General features: G+C 48.6%; 1 protein-coding gene across 2 annotated transcripts in view; it reads left to right on the top strand.

Annotated features, from left to right (window-relative positions):
* The window catches only part of NPAS1 (neuronal PAS domain protein 1), a 97,028-nt gene that overhangs the window by 59,984 nt on the left and 22,412 nt on the right, over positions 1–14,632 (top strand). For both annotated transcript variants that reach the window (XM_083626980.1, XM_083626981.1), the window contains exon 5: positions 4,739–4,828. In XM_083626980.1, coding sequence (XP_083483106.1) covers positions 4,739–4,828 — 90 coding nt within the window. The remainder of the gene's footprint in view (positions 1–4,738; positions 4,829–14,632) is intronic.

Genomic DNA, 14,632 nt, shown 5'->3' with positions numbered 1-14,632 from the left:
CTTCCCAACCAGGCCAGGGACCCTATTCTGTCCAGTATCCTGTTCTCACAGTGGCCAACCACATGGGAAACCTTCGAGCTGGACCTCGCTGCACCAGGACTCTCCCGGCTTGTGATTCCCAGCAGCTGGTATCCAGGGGCATTCTGCCTCTGGCAGTGTGTGCCGGATGTAGCCTGAGTGGCGGGTAGCTATCGATGGGCAGGAGCTGTTCAGGGTCTTAAGCCCCACCCCCCAGAACACTGAATATCTTATTTGGCAACCCCTCTGGCTTCTGAGACTTTATAGAACCATCGTTCTTTTGCCCTGCCCTTTATATCAGACAATTCAATTTGTTTTCATTAATCAGCTGGTTAATTAGCAGGTAGTGGCCATCGGACGATTGCAAGGTAGTCTTCCTAACGTTTACTCAGCATGGGGATAAGGTGGAGATAGCAGCCAGGTTTCTGCAACACGCAGTGAGGATTCGCAAACGTCACACAACAGTAATTTTTTAAATACATTTTTATTAGTTTTTTAACGTATTAATTCCAACATTCATACAACATAACTTCTCATTTTATACAATATTTCTGGACTTCCGTCAACACCTCTGATGATTTTCCGTTCGTTATCACTTGTTATGCATTTCTTAATTTCCTATTACCTTTAATTATCCTTAACTGATAATTCTCCTCATTGTCTTTCTTGCAGTTTTTCAAATAATTCACCTTACAAAACTTCTTGCAAACCTACTAGCGTAATCTGTTCACCACAGTTGCTTTCCAAATAGTCCATAAATTTACTCCAGTCTTCTGAGAATCTCTGGTCCTGCAGGTTTCGAATCCTTCCTGTTAATTTATCTAATTCTGCATAGTCCATCAATTTCATCCTCCATTCTTCTTTCGTCAGTAATTCTTCTTGCTTCCATGGACACACAGCAGTATTTTAACTGTTAGATGCAGACACTGCTGCGTTTTTATTGTACTGAACCTTTTGGAACCTCGACTATATGCCAGTAAAGGTTTGAGATGGGTTGGTTGACATAGAGTTGGAAGGAACCACAAGAGTCATCTAATCCAGCCTCCTTGGGCAATGCAAGAATCTTTTAGCCCAACGTGGGGCTTGAACCCACCACCCGGAGAGTAAGGGTCTCAAGCTATACTGACAACTGCTGTTCTTTCTCTTCCGAGCCTGCCTTCGCTACAATGAGGTTTAGGAATGCCTTTTTGCTCAAAACAAACCCTAATATTCTTGTTGTTGTTTAGTCATTTAGTTGTGTCCAACTCTTTGGTCAAACTCATGCTGGTAGCTTCGAGAACACTGTCCAACCACCTCGTCCTCTGTTGTCCACTTCTCCTTGTGCCCTACATCTTTCCCAGCATCAGGGTCTTTTCCAGGGAGTCTTTTCTTCTCATGAGGTGGCCAAAGTACTGGAGCCTCAGCTTCAGGATCCGTCCTTCCAGTGAGCACTCAGGGCTGATTTCCTTAAGAATGGAGAGGTTTGATCTTCTTGCAGTCCATGGGACTCTCTAGAGTCTCCTCCAGCACCATAATTCAAAAGCATCAATTCTTTGGCAATCAGCTTTCTTTTTTTAAAAATAATATTTATTGAAGTTTCAAATAATTACAAAAATAGGGGGGGAAAATAATAAAACAAAAAGTACAAAATACTGAAAAATAAAAACAATTAAAAACAAATCAATCCTCCCATTACTTATCTTTTATTGGCTTATTTCCCTGACCTCCTCACACCTCCCTTTTTGGTATTCTAGGTCAATTATCCATTTCAGCAAATCCTTTCCCTCTTTTCAAATTATTGTCCTGTAAATTTATCTTGAAACTAATATAATTTTACTTTCCCTCCTTTCACGAATTAACAGTCTATTTTTCCTAAGTCTTTATAGCATATCTGCTACAGTCACATAGATTCATTTCAACATCCTTCTAACATTCATTAATTTTACAATGTTTCTGTAAATAGTCTTTAAATTTCTTCCAATCTTCCTCCACCGACTCTTCTCCCTGGTCTCGGATTCTGCCAGTCATTTCCGCCAGTTCCATGTAGTCCATCACCTTCATCTGCCATTCTTCCAGGGTGGGTAGATCTTGTGTCTTCCAATACTTTGCAATGAGTATTCTTGCTGCTGTTGTTGCATACATAAAGAAAGTTCTATCCTTCTTTAGCACCAATTGGCCGACCATGCCCAGGAGAAAGGCCTCTGGTTTCTTCAGAAAGGTATATTTAAATACCTTTTTCATTTCGTTATATATCATCTCCCAGAAAGCCTTAATCCTTGGGCATGTCCAGGCAATCAGCTTTCTTTATGGTCCAGCTCTCATTTCCTAATATTCTTAGGAAGTCTTAATTCCAGGACCGCTTTGGGTGACTTTTTGTCCTTTGGTATTGACTTGGCTCTGGTATTGGTGTTGCCCAGCCCTTGCAAGCAGCTATTTTGTGGGGTACTTCTCCTGTAGCAAATAGCGTTCCCGGGGTGTTGCCATGCTGCCTGTTTTGGCAGAAGCGACAAAGGGCCTTGTGGCACCTTAACAACAGGCGCATTTATTGTAGTTTAACAAGCTTCCGTGAACGAGAGTCCAGTTCATCACATGCAGATTAGTGCCTGACTTCATCTTTTGGGGCTGAAGCCTGGGAGTCAGGAGTGGGAGAGAGAAATCCACTCAGAAACAGCCCATGACGTCCCTACTGACCTGGTGCTAGAGGAGTCCCTAACTCAATGGTGGAGCGCATATCTTGTCTGCAGGAGCTCACAGGTTCAGTCCTCATGAAAAGCAATCTGTGGTGGATGGGAAAGTTGTGGAAGAGCCCTGCCCCTGGAGAGTTACTGCCGGCCAGAGCAGGTCAAGCCTAGCTAGATGGGCCAGTGATTTGTCTCTGCGCAAGGCAACAGCTCACCTTCATAGCCTGCCATTGCCAGGTTTTCTGCACATACTTTATTTTTCCGTGTATAACACCCCCCCCTACTTGTTGATCTTTTTTGGGGGGGAGGATTGCCCAGAGCTTTTCCGGGGGGGAGGGGGGATGCAGTAAATCACTAACCCAATGGATTGGCTCTGACAATCGCTCACATCGCAGAAGCCAAAAAGCGTCTGCCCAATCGCCAGCAGTGGCTGACAATCGCACGCACAATTGCCGCAGCACCAGCCAATACAAACCAGCTTTTGCCGCAGCCACCAATCGCCTATGACAATCTGCAGCTTGTGGCAGTCACATGTCCTCCCTACCCACGCTCCGTGTATAAGACAACCCCCCCATTTTTTAACACTATTTTGGAGTAAAAAAAAAACTCGTCTTATACACGGAAAAGTACGGTACGTCTTTAACATGGGCTGCCAGCCAATCTGAAGGTGCTTCCTGTTTTAAATTAATTTATCCCCACCCCCATTTTGCTTACTTGATCTGAACTTAAATATGTTTGCATATTTGCAGTGTTCAAAATTTCCCAGGGCGACAGGTACGTTTTGCTACTGGTGGAGATTTCTGGCTGCCAGGCTGATCACCACAGTTTAAAAACCTCTGCCTTAGTCCATGTTGTTGTTGTTTAGTCGTTTAGTTGTGTTTGACTCTTCGTGACCCCCTGGACCAGAGCACACCAGGCACTTCTGTCTTCCACTGCCTCCCGCAGTTTGGTCAGACTCATGCTGGTAGCTTCGAGAACACTGTCCCACCATCTCGTCCTCTGTCGTCCCCTTCTCCTTGTGCCCTCCATCTTTCCCACCACCAGGGTCTTTTCTAGGGAGTCTTCTCTTCTCATGAGGTGGCCAAAGTACTGGAGCCTCAGCTTCAGGATCTGTCCTTCCAGTGAGCACTCAGGGCTGATTTCCTTCACATGCCATGGAAATGAAACTGGTATTAAAGTTAATACCAGTTCCTTTTCCATGGTGTGTGTCTCTCCTCCTTGCATACAGGGACAAGTGAATTGTTGTAAGAGCAAGCTGCAGTCAAGCTATATGTAGCAGAGATCATAGAATAGTAAAATGGTAGCTTTGGAAGGGACCCTAAGAATCATCTAGTCCAAACTCCTTGCGAGTAGACATTATTTTGTGGCGACCGCAACCTAGGTTTAAGGTGCCATTTAGAGGCTGGCTTATATTGCTGAGTTTCTAACACTGTTTGCATGTTGCAAAATCATTCCTGGAGGAGGAGAGAGCCCCCTCCCCATTTTTAAATGTGAGGCAGATAACAATTTATATAAGTATTAAAAAAAAGGAAGGAAAAGGCCTTCTGCAATTTTTTGTTCGCCATCCAGCTTGGAAGCTGGCGAGATCCAGTCTCACCCATTAATTAATCAATGGGCTCATTTTAAGCTACAGTTAATATCTGCGCTGATCAATTGTTTTAAAGCCTGCTGCCCTATTTTTAGTGCATTGGGTTGCTACCCTGGATCTGTTTGGGCTGTAAACCAAATTAGGAACTGTATTTACCAAGGTTTGATTTGGGGTAGAGTTTCTAGTCCCTATGACGTGATGCCCTGGGAGTTTTGCAGCAAGGTTTTATGCTGTGAACCACGCTGTGATCTTCAGATGAAGGGCAGAATACAAATCTAATAACTAAAATAATAATATTAATTTTGGAATCTTCCCTACACCTGGACCAGCTGTGTTGGTGTGACACGTAACTTTCTTTCCACCTTTCCCCCCTCTGCTTGGCAAAAGCACCAGCCTGTATTATTTGGAGCGGGGGGTGGGGAAACACATCTATATAATATAAATGTTGTTTCTGTGTTCTCTCTCTCCACAGTCTCTGGATGGGTTTGTGTTTGCACTGAACCAGGAGGGAAAATTCCTTTACATCTCCGAGACGGTGTCTATTTACCTTGGGCTCTCGCAGGTAGGAGCTGTGTGAGCTGTGTGCTAAAACGTGAATAATACATGCACAGACTGGAAATAAAAGAGGGGGGGAAACCCCACTCATGCGGCCAGATGTATAGCGCATGAGTATTATGCAGCCGGGTGGGAGTTGCGCTGGGAACAGGCAAGATTATTCTCTGCGGCGTCTGCAAGGTGGAGAATCTGCAGGCTCCCAAATACTTTGCGGGCTGCAGCCAGATACCGTTGGACAGCTGGAATGGGCAGGAATGGTTGCAGCCAACCCATAATTTGCTTACTATGGTATTCTCTAAGCATGCATAGCTGGGAGCTCTTGCAGACTTCTGAGAACCTCTGCTGCCATTTTAATAGGGGGAGAGAGAGAGCGCATGTGTGTAGTCCTCATGAGCACAGTCCTTTTTACCCATGCATAAAGGAAGTTGACTTGTTTAGCTTAGGAAATTGAGACCAGATGTGCTAGAGCAGTCTTTGTCAACCTGGTGCCCTCCAGCTGTTTTGGACGGCAATTCTCATCCACCCCAGCCAGCACAGTTGCGCTCAAAAACATCTGGTGGCCAGAGATCTAGGACTCCACAAGTGATTCTGGGAGAGTGAACAGGATTGGGCAAGAGCCCCCCAAAACGGACAACAAAATGCTGCTGAAATGTGTGCAATGAGTAAGAATGCAACTTTAATCTGGCAAAGAAATGTATACATACGAATACAATTTCTAAAATGCAGTGAGATATGATCTCAGCTACCCAGAAGGACGCCTAAAGGCAGGTGCATGGGAAAGTGTGGGATAACGCTGGCTCTGACGCGGCAGCAGTTTAACTCTCCTCTTGCAAAGAAATCAGAATGATTGCTCATTAAATAGCCAGTGTAGCGGATCTCCCTGCAAACCAATCTGGCTGAATGCTCAACAAACTGGGCGGTTTGGAAACGCCCTTAGTTTCGCAAGTGTAATAAATAATAATAATAATAATAATAATAATAATAATAATAGTAATAATTTATTTTTACCCTGCCCATCTGGCGGGTTTCCCCAGCCACTTTGGGCGGCTTCCAACAAAGATTAAAAATACAATAAAACACCAGTCATTAAAAACTTCCCTAAACAGGGCTGCCTTCAGATGTATGTCTGTGATCCCTGTAAGGAACAGCTGCAATTCTGGGCTGCATCAATAGGAGTATAGCATCTAGATCAAGGGAAGTAATAGTGCCACTGTATTCTGCTCTGGTCAGACCTCACCTGGAGTACTGTGTCCAGTTCTGGGCACCACAGTTCAAGAAGGACACTGACAAACTGGAACGTGTCCAGAGGAGGGCAACCAAAATGGTCAAAGGCCTGGAAACGATGCCTTATGAGGAACGGCTAAGGGAGCTGGGCATGTTTAGCCTGGAGAAGAGGAGGTTAAGGGGTGATATGATAGCCATGTTCAAATATATAAAAGGATGTCACATAGAGGAGGGAGAAAGGTTGTTTTCTGCTGCTCCAGAGAAGCGGACACGGAGCAATGGTTCCAAACTACAAGAAAGAAGATTCCACCTAAACATTAGGAAGAACTTCCTGACAGTAAGAGCTGTTCGACAGTGGAATTTGCTGCCAAGGAGTGTGGTGGAGTCTCCTTCTTTGGAGGTCTTTAAGCAGAGGCTTGACAACCATATGTCAGGAGTGCTCTGATGGTGTTTCCTGCTTGGCAGGGGGTTGGACTCGATGGCCCTTGTGGTCTCTTCCAACTCTATGATTCTATGATTCTATATTCTTGCATTGCGGGGGGTTGGACTAGATGGCATTCAGGGTTCCCTTCCAACACTATAGTTCTGTGATCCACGAGAGTGTGGTGCATTGGAGCCCCTCTCTCTTTCTCCCTTAAATTGGGCTGTCTTTGTGTGCTCAAGCTTCAAAGTGTGAGCTTCCAAGTTCCGCAGGATGTTTCCTTGGGCCTGGCTGCATGAGAAACCTCTGAGCCGAAGGCTTCGCCCGGCCCCAGCGTCACCCTTTGCCTCCCGGCGAGGTGTGCTCTCCCCGTGCTTTTTAGTGTTCTGCATCCCACCTCCCAACAGAGAACATCGCTCCCTTTCCTGGCCTGCCGATTTCCAGGCCCCCCCCCCCCAATAAACACTTCACAGTCCTTGCCGCATGAATAATTAATCGTGGTAATTATCTCTGCTACAAACGATGCAATTTAAACATGCTTTGTCTGATAATTGATGATCGGCCTTCCTTCTGAGCTGCGATTGATGGGTTGCAGCTAGGAGAGAGGGAGAAGAGAAGAGCGTCGTCGTCCCCCCCCCGCCATATCCCACCACGCGCATGTTTTCCAGGAGACCTTGGGGAGGAGGAAGTCGGGAGCAAATTGCAAAACCCAGATTCCACACACCCCTTTTGCATCTTCCTTGCAAAGCACCCTGTTAAAGGTGGTTTGCCCTAAGGGAAGGTAAAGGTAAAGGGACCCCTGACCATTAGGTCCAGTTGTGGCCGACTCTGGGGTTGCGGCGCTCACCTCGCTTTATTGGCCGAGGGAGCCGGCGTACAGCTTCCGGGTCATGTGGCCAGCATGACTAAGCTGCTTCTGGCGAACCAGAGCAGTGCACGGAAACGCCGTTTACCTTCCTGCCGGAGCGGTACCTATTTATCTACTTGCACTGGTGTGCTTTCGAACTGCTAGGTTGGCAGGAGCAGGGACCAAGCAATGGGAGCTCACCCTGTCGCGGGGATTCGAACCGCTGACCTTCTGGTCGGCAAGTCCTAGGCTCTGTGGTTTAACCCACAGCGCCACCTGTGCCACCCGTGTCCCTGTTTCTACCCTCAAAAACATCTGCCTGCCATTGCCGGGACTCCCACTGTTGTCCCAGGTGCCACGCTGCTTGATGAGTGACCTCGCAGCAGAAAGCAATTTTTGATTTTTGCATTGTCCCAAATTGCAGGTTTTTTGGGGGGTGGCAAGCTGATTCCACCCAGTGTCATTTACGCGTTTGTTTAAAGCGTTTTTTGTTCGACCCTTCGGGCAAAAAGGACCCCGCACCTCCCACAGCTTGCAGTCTGAAAATACGTGGCACGAAAGGAAAAGGCGAGGAGGAGGGAGGAGGGGAGAAAGCGAGCTTGGCTCTTCGAGTTTCAAATCTCTTGTAGCAAGCAGCTGAGAAGGGAACTGTGCTCCTGGGGAGCCGACAGTGAAAGGAGCCGGTTTGTGAGCACAGTCGATGGCATGACCCTGCTTCCCTTCTCGAGAGTTGGAACAGAGACGAAAGGTTGCAACCAAGTCTTCGCTCCCCCCCTCTAGCCTCTTGTGAAGGAATCATCCATAAAAGCAGCAGAAGAGCTGCAGATTCGTAAAGCAAATCGTAAAACCACCATGGCCATTTCTCCTGAGAGGCAAGCCCCGCACGAAAGTCGCTCAACGCTCAACATAACACCCCACAAGCTTTCCCTCTTCTTTTTAAGCTTTCTTATTTTTCATTTTCACCTTGACAACAAGGCAAGAATGTGAAAGCAGGGGGCTGACGGCGGGATTTGAATATCAGCAGAGGGGAACGTGCTCCGGCCCCGACCAATCAATAGCGCCAATTTCGCTCCGCGCAGTGCCGAACGAGACCTCTTTTGCCTTTCAACTTTCCATTTCCCCTTAAGCAATTAGAGCTGGATGAAGGGGTAAGGGGAGGCAAGGGACCAGCCGCCCCCCCCCCAGCGGAGAGCCCTGTTGTTTGGAGGTGTTAGTCGGCTGGCGCCAGGCCCAGGAACGGCAGTTTGTGCAGCGTGAGTGACAGCTGCCTCGTTCCATCAGCACATCTCCCTTTCGGAGGAGGAGAAAGAGGATGCTGGCAGCCGATTCCTCTTATTCCCGAGGAGTCCAGCTATGCAGGAAGGGAAACTGAGGCAGAGACGGGGGAGGGCGCCTCGAGCGAAGAAGACCCTAGGGGAAAACTGGCTTGAGTGACACCTGCCTCCCAGAGTTGGCATCTGAACCTCGCTTGTTTGCCACAAACCCAACTCAGGTGCTGGAATTTAGGCGGCCGCGTTCCAGCCCCCAGAACCAAAATCTTCAGAGAAGAGTTTTGAACGGAGACCAAGAGCTTGCAGCGCTGTTCGGACTTCATCCTGGCTGCAAAACGGTGTGGGCCGCTTTTCTCTGGAAAATATACCATGGAGGCAACTGGGTCAGAATCAGGCCTTATCTGCCCCTGTGCAGAGAAGGGTGACAGAACAAATGTCCATGTGTATGGGGCGTATTCCTATTTTGGTCCTGGGAAGATCTTGAGAGACCCTGCAAGCCAAAACACACCTCCTGATTGTCTGGAATTCAGAATTTTTTCAGTGTACACGGAATAATTATGGGGAAGCCGTTGTAAATAACGAATCTTGAGTCTGGTTCATCCCCACCCACTCCTCCTTTCTTCGGGTGGCTTCCTTCCTGTGCTTTCCTCCCCCCCCCCTCCACAGTCTGGTTGGGGTGTGCCTGAGAACAGCTGCGGGGTGGGGGGGGGGGCGCGGGGAGAGACAAGGCGACTGCTCCGCTTTTCAAGCTGATTTTTGCTCCCCGAGGCCCCCACTTACAAACTGGGCACTTTCAACCTGTTCTCTGGCAAAGATTCCAGACTGGAGCAAACCCCGGGCAAGGAGAAGACTGCCTTTGATATAGCATTCAATTGTGATGGAGAAGACCTTGCCGGAGGCCGGAGGAGAAAGGCAGAGGGGACTGGCGGGGGGGGGGTGAGAGGAAAAGAAGACAGGTACTGTGTGTGTGTGTGTGTGTGTGTGTGTGTGTGTGTGTGTGTGCAGACGGAAGGTGACTCTTGCATCCCACTCTAAATTTCATCAGGACTCGTAACGGGCAGCTCCTTCTCATACTGGGTCTGGAATGGAGTCGGTTCGTCTGGGTCTCGGGCATCCCCGAATTCTTCTCCCCTCTTCAAACAGGAGCTTCAAATGCACTGGAGATGCCTCTCCGTCATCTCTGTGGCCCCCCTCGAATCCCACCCACTCTGTCCCCCCAAATTCCTGCCTTTCTCAGCCTTTACATTTAAAAACAAACAAGCCAACACTACAGCTTTAAGGCTGAGCCTGGCCAACGTGGTCCTTCAGCTCCTTGGGGCCGGCCCAACCGTTAGGTAGTGGGAGGCGGCCGCTTCAGGCAGCAGTTGCCTGGTCGAAGGCGTTGGAGGGAACAGAGTTGTGTGCGGCGCAAGGTTCTTTCTGCATCTCTTAAGCTACCCTGCTGCCCTCAGGTGCAGAAGAGGACGCTTGGCAGAGTTGAAGTAAGAGGCATCTCCCAGCCCGGTCGGATTCTGCACACAGAAGAGGGAGTGTGTGTGTGATCTGGGCATTTGCCTCTGGCAGCAAGCGTCTTGGGCCAGCCATGGCCCAGCCATTTGCTCTCTGGCCCTCAATCCATCAGCTCATGCAAGACAATGCAAGCAGGATGTGATGGTCGGACACATCGCCTGTTTTCCCCTCCCTTGGCAATCTAATCTGTGGCGGTCTTCCTGCTGTGGAGAGGCATCCTGAAGAACATGAGAAGTGCCTCCTGGGTCAGGCCAATGAATCCAGCACCCTGTTCTCACACTGGCCAACCAGATGCCTCTGGGAAACCCTTCAAGCAGGATTCGAACACAAGCCCTCTTCCCTTCTGCATTCAGAAGCATTGCCGCCTTCAACCATGGAAGCACCGAGGACCTTCTGGCGGTTCCCTCATTGCAAGAAGTGAGGTTACAGGGAACCAGGCAGAGGGCCTTCTCGGTGGTGGCGCCCGCCCTGTGGAACGCCCTCCCATCAGATGCGAAGGAAATAAGCAGCTATCTTCTCTTTAAAAGACATCTGAAGGCAGCCTTGTTTAGGGAAGTTTTTAATATTTAATGCTGTATTGTTTTTAACACTTGATTGGGAGCCGCCCAGAGTGGCTGGGGAAACTCAGCCAGATGGGCTGGGTATAAATAATAAATTATTATTATTATTATTATTATTATTAGAGTGCCCCTGTTGTGGCTAGTAGCCATTGGGGAAGACGGTGCCAGGTGCTGTACAGAACTGAGCAGCCAGGCCAGAGGTGTGTTGCTAACAAGCCGCAGCTCTTTAGAGGTCTTTGACCCTGCAGGAGGGGGCAGCAAATATATTTCCTTTCCTCCCGTCTGCTTTCCGTGTCCCCCCCCCTTACCCAACGCCCCTCCTCCTCCTTCCTCCGCCTTCCTCGCCTCTTTCAGTCAAATTGCCCTTTGCTGGTGCATCTTTAATGAGGAGCAGCTCCTTTCAAATGCACCTGACCCTGCCGATACCTCGGCATTATTATTTATTGATCCCTTTCTCCTGTCTGCCCCCCCCCCCAATTCATTACGATGTGGGAAACGTTAACCTGAAGTGCTGACCTTTAGTATTCAAATCAGGCAATGCGGTTCCCTGGCTGCCTGCATGCTAATGAGGTGCTGTTGGGTCGGTAGGCAGGGTGGCTTGGAGGTCACGGAGGTGGGGGCCTACCTTTTTATTTTATTTTATTCCTGGGGAGAGGGTGGCGGCTAACAGAAGCGGCTGGGTTGTGTGCTCCTAGCTGCTTCTGCGGGGGCCCCTTTCGGGCAGCAGCCGAATGCAGCTGCCGCTTCTCTATGTTTGCGCAGGGCAGGACCCTTCTGCATGCAGATGTGCCGGCACACCCAGAATCCCCCAATATCTAGGGCGGAGCCACAAAACAAGGGACATCGCACCGGGCAGGAAGGCTGCAGCTTGATTACCGAGTGCATTGAGGAATAATAATAATAATAATGTTGTATTTACCGTATTTTTTGCTCTATAAGACTCACTTTTCCCCTCCTAAAAAGTAAGGGGAAATGTGTGTGTGTCTTATGGAGTGAATGCAGGCTGCGCAGCTATCCCAGAAGCCAGAACAGCAAGAGGGATTGCTGCTTTCACTGTGCAGCGATCCCTCTTGTTGTTCTGGCTTCTGAGATTCAGAATATTTTTTTTCTTGGTTTCCTCCTCCAAAAACTAGGTGCGTCTTATGGTCTGGTGCGTCTTACAGAGCGAAAAATATGGTGTATCCTGCCCTCCCCAGCCAAAGCCAGGCTCAGAGCGGCTAGCAACAATAAAAGTAGCACAGTTCACACAAAATTACAATCAATTAATTAAAATACATTCTAAAATCAATTCAGAATCAAAATAATGGCAAGCTTTGGGCTAGAGTTCTGTGAGGATTACCAAAGGAGGGCGTCAGACTGTGCCTTGGCCAAAGGCCTGGTGGAACAGCTCCGTCTTGCAGGCCCTGTGGAAAGATGTCAAGTCCTGCAGGGCCCTAATCTCTTGTGACAGAGCGTTCCACCAGATTGGGGCCACGGCCGAAAAAGCCCTGGCTCTGGTTGAGGCCAGCCTAACCTCTCTGTGGCCCAGGACCTCCAAGATGTTTTTGTTTGAAGATCGTAAGGTCCTCTGTGAGACATACCAGGAGAGGCGGTCCCGTAGGTACGAGTGTCCTAGGCCGTATAGGGCTTTAAAGGTTAAAACCAGCACCTTAAACCTGATCCTGTACTCCACCGGGAGCCAGTGCAGCTGATATAGCACCGGGTGAATGTGATCCCGCAGCAAGGACCCCGTAAGGAGTCTCGCTGTGGCATTCTGCACCCGCTGGAGTTTCTGGGTCAGTCTCAAGGGCAACCCCACGTAGAGTGAGTTACAATGCCTGGAGATTGACCCCCCCCCCAATGCTGGATCCTTTTTTGAAGGTAGAAAACCATCTGGTTGGCGTTCAGAAGGTCTCATCGCCAGTGGCACCACTGGCAGGCTAAAAGATCAGGTAGCAGCAGGTGATGGGAGGAACCTCTTTTCTCTGAGAGCCTGAAAGAGCAGCTGCCAGTGGACAGCTCTGGTCTATACGGGCCATTGGTCTAATGGCCAGTGTGGTGTAGTGGTTAAGAGCGGTAGTCTCGTAATCTGGTGAACCGGGTTCGCGTCTCTGCTCCTCCACATGCAGCTGCTGGGTGACCTTGGGCCAGTCACACTTCTCTGAAGTCTCTCAACCCCACTCACCTCACAGAGTGTTTGTTGTGGGGGAGGAAGGGAAAAGAGAATGTTAGCCGCTTTGAGACTCCTTAAAGGGAGTGAAAGGCAGGATATCAAATCCAAACTCTTCTTCTTCTTCTTCTATTGGAGGCAGCGACTTCACATTGCAACCCAGAGCAGTTACAGGTAGGTAGTCGTGTTGGTCTGCCGTAGTTGAAGCAAAACAAAATAACTAAAATAAAATTAAAAAATTCCCACAACCACTTCAAATTTGGTGATGATCTGTTCCTCTACAGCAATGGGCACTTGCATGGCTCCACAGTATGCCAACATCTTCATGGCAGATTTAGAACGTTTCCTAAACTCATGCCCACTCAAACCTCTCTTGTACCTGCGGTACATTGATGATGCTTTTGTTATCTGGACACATGGTCAACAGACCCTGGACACTTTCCACCAGACATTCAATGACTTTCACCCCACCATCAACCTAACAATGAACCAATCTATGCAAGAAATACATTTTTTGGACACTACTATAAAAATACAGGATGGGCGTACAGACACCACCTTATACCGTAAACCAACTGACCGACAAACGTATCTACATGCTTCTAGCTACCATCCCAAACATACCAAACAATCCATTGTATATAGCCAGGCTCTACGTTACAGCCACATCTATTCACTCTAAGGTGCTTGCTACTGGAAGGAATTTTTTTATTTTAATTTTTTATTTTATTTGTTTTGTTTCAACCCAGAGCAGTGAGTCTGCTGACCTCTTTAAAAAGATAAAAGAAAGGCAAATGAGATTCTGCAGGAAGAAAATTCTGGGCATGCATGAATGTGTATGCCCCTCCTTCTCATTATTGTTAATGAGCTTTTGCCCCTCCTGTTCTGCATAATTTATTTTTAGTGCATTGTATTGCCCTGTTTCTTCTGCTCCCGGGAAGAGGGCAAAGGACTACCAGGAATGTAAAGCTCTTTAAATATAATACAAATAACTAAGCAGTGCGTTGGATCCCCACCTTGGCCCCTGAAAACCTTCTTCATCCGCACCTCTGGTTTTTGCTGGGCGTTGCCCACGTACTGTCAAGCCACGAGGACTAGAAACTTGCCTTCTTTACAAAACAAAAAGCGAAAGCTGGGGTTCTCTGGAGGCTGAATCCTAAAGCCAGTGCTGCATTCAATTCTGGATTCCCACGCTCTCCAGAACTGCAGTGCTTCTATGAAAATCCAAGAGGATCTGTTGCACTAGGCGAGAGGGTTTTGTGTAAACCTGCTATGTTACCCTTCAGCGTGTAAATCAGGGCGGTCCAACTTTTCATATCAAGTGGGCTGCAAGAATACTTTGGCACAGAACATTGCTTTGTTGCGCAGGGGTGGGGAGTGAGGCCAAAATTGAGAGCACCTTTCCCCCTGCCCCAAGGGATGCGGGTGGTGCTTTGGGTTAAACCACAGAGCCTAGGACTTGCTGATCAGAGGGTCAGCGGTTCGAATCCCCACGACGGGGTGAGCTCCCATTGCTCAGTCCCTGCTCCTGCCAACCTAGCAGTTCGAAAGCACGTCAAAGTGCAAGTAGATAAATAGGTACCACTCCGGCAGGAAGGTAAACGGCGTTTCCGTGCGCTGCTCTGGTTCGCCAGAAGCAGCTTAGTCATGCTGGCCACATGACCCGGAAGCTGTACGCCGGCTCCCTCGGCCAGTAAAGCGAGATGAGCGCTGCAACCCCAGAGTCGGTCACGACTGGACCTAATGGCCTGGGGTCCCTTTACCTTTACCTTCCCCCTGCCCCAGCCCTTCTGCTGCCTTCCCAAAGCCAGATAAGCAAGCAAGTGCTCC

This window comes from Podarcis filfolensis (genome assembly GCF_964270895.1).
Source record: "Podarcis filfolensis genome assembly, chromosome: 8".
NCBI lineage: Eukaryota > Metazoa > Chordata > Lepidosauria > Squamata > Lacertidae > Podarcis > Podarcis filfolensis.
This window is presented reverse-complemented; position numbering and strand designations above follow the sequence as displayed.